This window comes from Branchiostoma belcheri, unplaced genomic scaffold (genome assembly GCF_001625305.1).
Source record: "Branchiostoma belcheri isolate BF01 breed outbred unplaced genomic scaffold, Haploidv18h27 scaffold21, whole genome shotgun sequence".
NCBI lineage: Eukaryota > Metazoa > Chordata > Leptocardii > Amphioxiformes > Branchiostomatidae > Branchiostoma > Branchiostoma belcheri.
This window is the reverse complement of record NW_017803602.1, coordinates 3374903-3386389: the sequence shown is the minus strand read 5'-3', so window position 1 is coordinate 3386389 and position 11487 is coordinate 3374903. Positions and strand designations below refer to the sequence as shown.

General features: G+C 42.6%; 1 protein-coding gene across 1 annotated transcript; it reads right to left on the bottom strand.

The window, feature by feature from the left end:
* Positions 1-10358: 10358 nt before the first annotated feature.
* On the bottom strand, positions 10359-11210 carry LOC109469746. The gene has a single exon (XM_019768330.1). It carries the CDS (start codon positions 10997-10999, stop codon positions 10442-10444), a length of 558 nt encoding a protein of 185 aa, XP_019623889.1. The 5' UTR covers positions 11000-11210; the 3' UTR covers positions 10359-10441.
* Between the last annotated feature and the right edge of the window lie 277 nt (positions 11211-11487).

Here is an 11487-nt window from a genome sequence, read left to right as displayed (position 1 = left end):
AGGAGCTTGACACAGCTTGTTTCCATCAACCGTAGGAGGTGTGGTAGGCCTGCACCTGTCGTGTCTGCTCCACACACTACGTTGACTTGTTGGAAACGCCTCTGAGTAGTCCATGAAGCTTACCTCCTCTCTGTCGGATACCTCCTTGAAGAGGCTGTTGTAGAGGGCAGTGTCCATTTGTAGGCGTGGTGGTAGACCACCAACTGATCCAACCTAATACAATATTAGATAGAGAATTTATAAAGTGGTGTCCATTTGTTTGAATACTTTGTCACTTTTTCCGTATTGTGCCCGTTTTACGTTGTCTTCAGGCAAATGGCGCGGATCACAGAATTTGAATGCCGAATGGCGCCGTGAAGTTCCTCTCCGTCCGTCTTCAGCACCTCCTTCACCGCGGGAAGGGTTCGGCGCCGGTGCAGGGCCAGGTTAGCCTCATTGTAGCTCAGTCACCTTACCGCACGGATAGATTTGAGCTTGACAGTCCGTTTCCAGGGTGTCTGTCATTTCCTTCAGCCTGGCTTGCCCTGTTAGTGAAGTAGCCATAGATGCTGCCGACAAGTCTCTGATAGCGCTGTAGCGAGGGGAAGTTCCGGCTCGATTAGGGCTGTATAGTATGGGACAAACAGGTCCTGTGTGCAAAGGTTCAAAATGCAGTTTGAGAGCTTGGAAACCAGCTTTTGAAAGTCAATATTCTAGTCACTTTTGAAACAACACTATCCCAATGTATTAAATTTGCATTGATGGAGCACAAACAAATCTGTGCACTGCTGGCGCAGCTGGGAGGGAAACCCTTATTGACTTACCAGGTTCTGTATCTTTTGTTACCTCCATGAAATGGAAGGTATTGTTTTTGGCGCGTCTGTGTGTGTGTGTGTGTGTGTGTGTGTGTGTGTGTGTGTGTATGTGTGTTTGTGTTTCCGCTTTTTTGTACCTTCATAAGTTCATAGCGCCTTCATGGATTGTGGTGATATTTGGTATGCTGGTAGGTGTTAGGGGGGCGAAGGTCAAGGTCAAATATGGGCGTTCAGGTCTTATAATCTCATCCTCAATTCTATGTTCTAAAGACCCTCTTCCTGGTGACACCTGACTTTCAACTAACATTATTGGAACTGCGGTATCCCGTTCACTTGTTTGGTGAAATTTGTGCATTTCTCAAGTTTTAATGTCATTTGACATTTAAAGACATCTTTTTCATAATCTGTCTTACACATATGTTTCCATAGGTCTTCGAGGCATGCGGTGTCTGTTCCCTTATATATGCAAAAATTAACCACATGGTCCCAGGGCTCATTTCTAGAAGTTTGAGCTTGTAACCAATCCCCAGATTGCCTTTCATGAAGAGATTTTAGAGCCAATCTATTGAGAGTACCAAGTATGCTCTCATCTAAGCTGATATTGCTGACAAGACTGTGTGCTACATCTAGGAAACTATCTATTGCACAACTATACTGATTATCAGCGGGGTTTAACCTTATTGTATTCTTGAAGCGAGGTATTCTTGTGCCACCTTTGAGTGGAATTACAGCATTTACTGTACTTCCAGACAATATGCCATATGTCAATACTGGGACAACACTATCTCTTTCTAAAACCTTACTGCCGTACATAAGCAATATTTCATACTTTTTCAGGCAATTATTGACAACTCGCCTATCAACTTCTTCATGAAGCTGGGAACACGTGGTCTTTGGGCCAAATTGACTCTTATTCATTACCACACATAAATACATTGGAAAAGTGTTTGACTGCACATCACCTGTTTGCTGTGTTGTGTTCGGCCGTGGCAGTCTCCACACAGGATGTGTTGCTCTCTCCGTTGTTGTATGTGATGGCTGGGTTGTTCTCTGTTGTAGCTGTAGCTGCACTGTTCTGTGTTGATTGCTGGCCTCCCAGTGTCCATTCCTTGAAGTTGTCCTTTGATGGCTTGTACAACTGGAAAGTATTATTTCAAAACTGGAAAGTATTATTTCAAAACAATCTATTGGATTATAGCACGCTGCATTTAGTTAAATTGAACGCAGAAATATATGTATTACTAATCTGGAAGATGAAGTCTGGGAGCAAAACCAAATTCCATTTAGAATATTTTCACTCGAAATGCTTTTCTTTGCTGAAAGCCTCCTCTTGTGATGCTTGCAGCTACCGTTACTGGGCAATGCTGTGATTCCCTTCTATGCCCAGAGTTGTGCCTGTTTGGGTAGTCAATTTGACACACACTGTGGGGTTTGCGATCCTCTTTTCTACTTCTTTCTTTGTTATTTTGTTGATGGAAACGTATCGTACATGTCTTTAACAGCCTGTTTGTAAAGATATGGGTGATTGCTCCCATGTTGTTACGAAAATGGAGATCTTTTTTTATTGTAGCATAACATTGTTCTGCGGCTTGGCTATTTACAATACCGTTCATCTCAGGAACAAACGTCAATCTTCTTAGAATCTCCGCTCTTTGTTTTGTGTTGGATTCATGTAGCCGATCATACAAGCAGTATCTACTGAACTCGCCAGTTATGGGATGTCTGTAATCCTGGCCTTGTTCAGTAGTTACGCCGTGGAAGGAAATATCATCCCTGTATCAGTGTATCTCCAGCCTGTTCAGCTTCCGACCTCCTTCAGTAGTTACGCCGTGGAAGGAAATATTTTCAAAATATAGTATCATTTGGGGGGGGGGGGAGAAGGTGGTGGAGAGGTGTTAATTGACATGTTAAACTCTGGTCTAAATGGCTTCCATTGCTGGTTACAATGTATGTCCACTAGGACAAATAGACAAATTTCCTTTTGTTTTTAATGTTCACTCTCAAGTGCAACCATTTTTTGTGGAGTCAGCTTGACAACGTTGTATTTATCTGCTTTCACTTCATTTTCAACACCTCTGTCTTTTGGGGCTGTTCCAAGGAAGCAAGCTGAAAGGCGCCGTTCAAATCCAAGTTTGTTAATCTGTTCAGTCAGGTCTGCCATCAGTGACATGGTTGGTGTGATAACAATGCTAAAAACCTATGAATGTGACTTTTCCCACTTCCAGTCGGCCAGTAAAGGTAAACGTCTCGTTTTTCAGTTTCGAACAATGTATAGCTTCCAGTTGTCCTTGTCTAAAACAATTGTACCCAAAGAGTTGTTTGTTAAGCCTTTCATACTTTTGTGCTGTCCCTGACTTTCGCAGTGTATTCAGGAAAAATTCAATTTCTTCTTGTTCCTGCTGTTCATCTCCCTGATTTCTATTGTTTTCCTCCAGTGCTGTGTCTTCACAAATGGATACATTTTCACAGTGACTGTGAAACTGTACAAACCTTTCTTCGAAACATTTGTGTAAATGAAATTTTAACAAAGTACTTACCTCTGATAAGAATGACGACTCCCAGGTAACTTTCCTCCTCTTCCTGCGCTTCCGTTCCACCGGCGTGTCTCCCTCCTGTTCAGACTCCTGCTGAACAAGCATGTCTTCTTCCTGTGCAAATATATATGATGGGAATGAGACGGTTTGGTAGTGCCGATACTAAAACCTTCGAAGCAGGTGAAAACCTTACTGGTTGGGTCATAGGAGGAGTCTGTTCTGAGTTCAAACCTGGTCTGTAGTCAGATGGACGTTGTAGACGATGGCCTGGAATTCTGGCGGCGGGGCGGGCGGTCTTTGACTCCCTTCTTCTTCGGGCAATCAGATGCGCGGTGGTCGTACTCGGCTTTGTTGTTGATAACCAAGCAGTATGACCAAACGTGATGAACTTGGTCAAGTTGGCCCAAGTTGGTGTCCTCGTGGGCGAGGAACAATGCTTCTGTTGGTTCGTTCGTAGAGTTAGTTGCCCAAAATCTTTTCGCTCTTGCAATCCCCAATGCCCCTCCTGATTGCAAGAGAAACATCGGTCTCGTGACGGTCCTTCCGACCGATGTCATGACTTTGTCTAGGGCGTCGGAGAAGTCGTGGCTGTTGGCAGCACCCAGAAGGACGTTCTCCATTGCCACAACAGGTTTGAGAAAGTTTTTATCAAACCTATTTGTGACCTCCGCTTTCAGCAGGTACACCTGATGGTAGCGTGGTAGGGCTGGTTCGCCGATGTTAAGCTTTCTGAAGGACGTCAGCTAATTTGGACACTCCTGGCCAATGGATACTGCCATCCTATGATCTGCTTGGAGATGAGACATCAGCGTATTGACGCAGGTAACAGCCTCTTGAACACACAAGTGTTTCCTTTGTAGAGACTTTGAGACTTCCTCTGCCGCAGAAAAGAGGTGTTGGCTTAGGCGCAGCGAGAACAGAGTAAAAGGACGCCACCTGCTTTCAAGCCGTACTTTTTTCACTTTTGTCAAAGCGCCTGCAAGCTTCACACCTCAATGATTTGGGTTTGTCTTGGCTTAGTCATGTGCGTCTTGGTGTAATACATTGAGTTCTGGGAAGTGTACACTTTTTGCATTTTTTTCCTGTGGGAAAATAAGCTCCATGGACTTGTAATGTGAATGATGTCGCATTGAATTAAGATATAGTAGCAAGGGTGGCGTGCACCCTCTCTGGCGACTGGATACTGCCTGGCCAATTTAATACTGTTTTTTTTGCTACACTAGGAACTGCATTGAGATTGTAAGTACAATACGTTTAAAAAAAGTCTTTATATCTTGCCCCTACCTCTATATCCGCGACTGGTACTTAGACAAACCTCAAGTGAGCCTCGCAGGGCCACGTCACCGAATAGCCATCTCAGACAGGATGTACACAAGTGCCGCCAGAAAGTAGTACGTGACAAGTTCGCAGCATCTAGTGTTAGGGTTCACTTTCAAGCTATTGGCGTTATTTTCAGACGGTGTTACATTTGTCTTATAAAACAAAATTATAATCATTTGTTTTACATTATCTAGTAGCTCTTGCCGCTTCGTTTTACAGCTTAATCCCCTGGCGGATGAATACATGCAGAATTTCCCGTCGAAAACCGTACCGCCCAGCTTCAGTTGGAGAGGAAGGGCGGTAGTGTGAGGTGAGTGTCGCATTTTCAGGTCGTCTTTAGTGCGAAATTGTCGCTTTTTTGATTGTCAACTTACGTAGAATGAATCTATAAGATGTCACAATTACTCGTATGTAGATATCGACAGGTTCTAGTGGAGGGAAGTCCGTTAGTTCTGCCGTTTACTTGAACCACGCCGTGTTGTGTACGGCAGTTTGGGGACACATTATGTGTCTCCTCACCAAAAATCATCTTATCCAAAGCGTTTGTCACGAATCTGTTGTCGAAAACATCCTGTACTATACTGACACGACAATACGCCCGACTTCAACTGTTCATGACAAAACCTGCCAAGAATTTTGTGAAAGGCTGACAGAGGCTGACATCTGTGATGGATTATCTTGTTTACGTGTTGGCGATTACTGTGTTCTCAATGTTATCAGAGATCCTATTCTTATCCTTGTTGTTAACGTCGTCTTATGTATATTTAAGCCAAGAATAAGATATTGTTGCAGTGCAGAATGTATTGTTAAAAAGTGACATGGCTGAACTGCTCCTGTCTCCACCAAACATTTATTCGCTCCTACCGTTAACCCATTGAGAACCTAACTGACCAATTTCTGCCGTGTTTCTGGTCGGCACCAATATTCAAGTAGTACTGTGTTCTAATCTTTGTTCTTTATCTTCATGTTTTTCTACAGCTTCTTCTACAGCAACTCCTGAGATGAACATCAAGTATCCTGGATTGTGAGGACCAACCCAACATGAACACCAACAGCCGTGCAGAAAGATCTATTGTGGTCGTTATTAAAACCAGCAATTTGCAACAAAGCACAGTTTGCAACAGATGATCGAGTCGTATGTGAACAATGGTGACAGCAGCTACTGATTCATTACTTATCTTATCGATTGGCCTGTTACAGTACGTACATCCAGCTAACTCATGTTCGTTAGGGTTAGGTTTATTACAGCTGTCCAGCCTCTTGGAAACCCAGACTTCGGGGACTGTGCCTCTGGCTCAGTGGGGGGCTGGTTCAGTTTAGTCGAGTTAGCTGGATGTTACAGTCATTTGTGATAGGTAATAATCCTACGCAAAAGCTGTATGAAAAGAAAACAATACCCACTGTTTCCTCACGTTGCTTTTGGCGTTCTTCTTTATGTGTGACGCACAGCTATGAAGAATGGTCATGTCAAGTTCCCCACTCCTTATCTTCCCTGTCACAATCCTGAAGCAACGGTTTAGGTAACGGTGAAGGAAACAATAAAAGTCGTGCTACGGTCAGCCATGACTAGCAGGGGAGTTACTTTTCTCTGGCATAGTTCGAGGGAGAAATTTACCTAGCTGCGATAAAGGCAATTGGTTTGTTTCGTGTTGTTTTATTGTGCAAGGAGTTTTCCCACCATGTTCTGAACCTTTCCTTAATTCTGGGAGTGTCTCCCCATTTGCTTAGATCAGTGGAAACCTTTATTTTATCTAAATATCTAACACTCGATTCTTCATCACTACCAACCTAGACCTTCTTTATCTGCTTCTTTCAAGAGTCGTTGCAGGTTTCGCAATCGGCAAAACTATAAAAGAAACTATTACAATAGAAATGAATAAATGTAGTGAGAGGTACATCCAGATCGCGGAAAGCTTGCAGCGCCCCTTCTGGAGATCCATCGCAGTCCCCGCTGTAAACATGGATGTCTGCAGCTGACGGTACCTTATTCACACGAGCACGGATGTCATCCACGACCAATATCACCGCTTCCTTCAAGCCTTCAGCTGAGTCGATGTCAGTCATAAACAGTAAACCGAGTCTGACGATTTCATCAGTCATTTTCAAAACGATAAAGATGTGTACAGATGATTGTTGAGTTAGTGACAATGAACTGGTATTACTATCAACCAATCAATGGCTTATTGTGGCGACTCAAAACAACCATACAGTGTCAGCTTTTTAGCTGAATTATAGTATGGCATTACAAAGAGAATATTTACACATTTATACTATTATTACTTAATCAATACAACTTGAAATGCCTTACGTCGGGCCTGCACATATACTTTGTATAAAGAACAAGAATCTTGTTATTTATACATTCTTTTGGAAAGAAGAATGAATTAGAAAGATGAAAGCTCCTTGACTATAGAACAGCACACCAAATATGTGTTGATAACTGCCATGGTTGACAGCATAGCTGGGGGACAGGAATAGCAGTTTGGAACCACACGTACAGCCACGTATATTACCAATGGGAAGATTCTACTTAATCATAAGTTCAGAAATGCACCCACAAACTGGAGAAGTTGTGCTTCTGCTCTGTCCAGATCTTCTGAGGTGATTGATGACTGTAGAAGGGTGTGGAGGGTCATTACGAGCAAAGAGTAATGCTCATAATAGTCTGTTGGCAGGATGTTGATCATGATGGGTAAGGAATAGTACAGGAGCCATGCCCGAATACTGGAAAAGGATATGCCGGATGCTCTTACAATCCACAAATGTGCTGATGTACAAGCTAGACTTCTGAACTGGTCTTGATGCTTAAAAAATGAATAACTAACTAGCATCCACTGACAGTGTCAGTATCTCGTTACCTGGATGTCTAACCTACATCAACATGCAATGTAATCTGTATTGGAGTTAACTGCCCTTAAATCATCAGCAACTAAATTGCATGCATACCTCTTCATCACGGAAGACGCAACCACGATGGGAATGGGAAACCGAAAACACTAACATTTGGGTACAGTTCAACCGATTTTACCTGCCTGATTAGTGACAACATGCGCAATTCTGAAATACACATTAATCATAAATTCTGAAATATACATTAATCAGTAAAAATGACAGTTTGCTGCTGAACAATACACAATTTGGCATGATTTTGTTAATCTAATGTTACCCACAACCAAAGCACAGTGTAGGAAAGTTAAGGATGTAAAAAAAATCACCTATGTCAGTTGACTTTCGTCTTGCATAGTGTAGTATGGCATCTGTCAAGAGGTCCAGCCGATGAGACGGTGTCATCTCTTTCGTTGTCCTGAAGAAGGGCCTGAGGTACTTTGAGCTGTACGTGTTGATAAAATGATGTTGCCATTTCTTCAAAGTTGTTGCTGTTCTTTTCTTGCAACGTGCGTAGAATATATAGATATCTTCCCTCAGTTAAAGGTCTATTGGTAGATCCTGCCTAAGTCGTTTCTGCCAGGCCCTATGAAGATGCCATGTGCACAACAAGTGCCTATAGCGTCCTTGTTAAACACAACTTTCATGGCATTTGCCCCACTCATGTCGTCATCTGACATTATTGAACTAATGGTAAGATTTGGCGCTTTCTCATTAATTGCTTTAAAGAAGTAGTACAGAGTCTTCTCATTTACATAATTTGAAATGAAATGGCCAGCTGCATATCCCTTTCTAGATTCATCCGGCACAATAATGTTGAGAAGATAAAAGCCATATATGTTTGTGCGATGTGTAGTATCAATACATACAATCTCCTTGTCATGCATGATGTTTCTCTGTTCCCTTGTTTGTAGTCCAAGCATAAAGAGGTCTTCATATGGCAAGTCATCTATTGCAGGAACTCCAGCTATAACACTGTGACCTTGTGGCTTATACACTAATACCGGATCATAATCTTCTTCCTGTCGTTTTCTTACTAATAGATATAAAGACTTTTAGTCTAGTATGTAAAAGTCATGATTTGTTTAGTCATGTAGATATAAAGTCTTTTACATGAAGACTGGCATTTGCATTCATTTTCCTTTGCATTTCTTTTAAAATCGTTTTGTGCAAAAAGTGGTGTAATCTTAGCTGTTCGGGCCCTATATCCTTGTTTCGATTATGTCACGTAGGCCACAACGAATTCGAGACACTGGGATGCCCAATGCTAGTTTGCCTTGTATATTGCCTGTGACTGCTGTGGGGACAGGATGGTGCTCAGTGTCCTGGATGAATGGTTCGTGGCTGTGGCTACTTGTATATGAAACTGTTACTTCTCCTGACTCAATGTCTACTTGTACCCTCATTCTTGCAGGACAGGCGATGCCTGTCTTCACATGTTCAGGAAAAGTTTGTTCAAAAAGCTTTAATCTCAATATTCTGTATCATTGAAGTAGACATTGTATCCTTGGCGAACTTTTAAGTATATATATACATGACACTGATAGCAAATGACAATTGTGTAAAAATGTAATATTTTGTCCATCTATATAAGTTATAACCAACCTTTGAACTCGTTGTTCCAGAACTCATTGATCAGGTCCAACCCGACATTCTTGCCAGGACCTCCCTTGATGTTGCCGGTGCGATTCCAGGTGAGGTCGTGCCTCAGCCTGGCAGGCAGGAAGCCCCCGATTCCTGAAAAATACTTGATGATGCTGTCTGTATACACAATATACAGTATCCAGTCTTAGAGTTTATATTAACTACTGCAGGTATCCCTGACACAGGTGGGCAGAAGTCTTATAACACTATTATTGGAAGACCTGTTTTCATATCATTCTGCAAGTCCCTGGAATGCAAAAACAAATGACAGACTGAATGTATAAAATTTAATATACCCATTACTACTAAATACAGATGAATTTGTCTTATCGACCATTGTGACTGAAAGCGACAGACATGTGCACACCTGTAAGCACTATGGTGGGCCATGATGAAATATTTGTGGTGTTTGTTCTTCCAAAACTGGACAACATCCAGCTGCCAGGTACCAATACTGGCAGGGCCATCTCCCTCCCTGACGCAGTCTCTACGTGCCAGATGGCACAGGCCCTCCCACATCAAGGTCTTGCTGGAGTTCTGTACCATATCCTCAGACTCAGCCTCTCTTAGGCATCCGACAGAGAAACACCAACGTCATATAGAAACGTGTTTGTGTGTATAATAATTCCTTGATAATATTACATTATAAAAATTACCTGGGATGACGCCTGGCATTAAGACGTATTCAGTCTTGTCCCGGATGTCCGGTGGCAGGTTGGAGATCTTTAGTGACTCTGGCCATGTTGAATGCGGTATCTTCAGATGAGAAAATGCCCCCCCCCCCCCATCTGTGGAGTACTTGAAAGTCAAGCACCTTGGTTCACCCTAAAGGAATTGACAACAAGATTAGAACAATATTTTCAATGTTCATTTTTCCTAACCATAAAGAAAACATTTCTCAAAACAAAAGGAAACAAAGTTTGGAGGCGACATTCGGTATTCCATAAAGTCATCCCGGTTTACTTAGTCACAGAGTCGCGTAAGCTCAAACTCCAACCTAATGGGAACAGCCCTGTTGTGGGCCAGTATTTCTGTTCTTACTTCTTCAAGCGCGTCTTGATAACGTTTCTCTAATGTACATCCCGGTAACGTGATAAAATGTGTGTAATCCTCGCTAGCTACACCGAAATAGCAAATGTCTCCAGTATACTGTCACAGTTATCACCTCTTCACTGCACTGAGAACGGCGCATCTTCTTCAGCGGGACAAAGTGGTTTGGGCTGAAATCTCTTGTGCTCTCAGGCAGTCTTGTTGATGTCCACATCACTGTGAAGGCCACTCCCTTTGATGTTCTGATCCCTCGTCCAACCACTCGCCTGTGTATGGCAGCGACAGATACTCTGATGGTACCATCGGAGGGCAGTAGCTTTCGAAGCACAACCCCACAGCACTGCTTGCAGCAAATATGTGCTGCATGCAGGAGTAGCTTCCAGATGTTGCTGCTTCAAGCAGCAGGTCATTGTACTTAGCGAGAACAAGGCGAGAGTCTTTGATGTGGTCCACATGGTTTGGGTGTTCAATGTTATAGTGGGCGGGGAACTCAGCAATTTCCAGGGCTGTCAGTAGACGGATGAGATGGTGGTGTTGTGTGCCATACATGGCCTGCGAGAGTGCTCGGTACAGGCAGTTCCCGTCACCGAGCACCTCAACAGGGCGGTAGTCCCATAGCATTGCGGGGTGAAAGTTCTGTAAAATGTCGACGGATGTCTGGTCCACCTTTCCCGGTCCGGGGTTCTCCATTGGTGTTCGTAGACAGGTCTTGTAGGTTTTGAGAAGGAGGCGCTCTCGCTGTATCTCAACAGATGGGAGGGTGTTGTGCATTGTTGCTGCATCTGCCACCCTTTGATTGACAAAAAAAAACTTTCATCAATACAAAAAGAACTGTTACATCTGACAACTGACTGTAAATTCCAAAGCCATCATCATGATCATGCATGTAAGACATGTGGAATGTGAATGTGCATGATTAGACTAAACAATGTATATGCCAGACTAGCCAAATACACCTCTCTTCAGATGTTTTTACAAGAATGTTTGTTCAAGTAGAACAAAAGACCTTTTGTCTTGAGACAAGTGCAGATTACAGTTAATTATGTCTCATGGAGGTGCTAAATGCATTTTGAGGGACTATAGCTAGCCTCTACCGTTCTTAAAAAAATATAAAGATTATTGTATCAAACACCAGTAGCGTCCAGGAATCTTTTGCAAAGGTTTCTTCCGTTTTAAAGAAACTTGATATTTAAAAAAAAATGATAAAGAAATGCTAATGCGCCATTAGTTAATTGTATTACAATACTACCTTAATTGGA

Bases quoted from the DNA above. Each gene is read 5' to 3' on its own strand.
- LOC109469746 (XM_019768330.1), bottom strand. From the start codon at position 10,999: ATGCACAACACCCTCCCATCTGTTGAGATACAGCGAGAGCGCCTCCTT.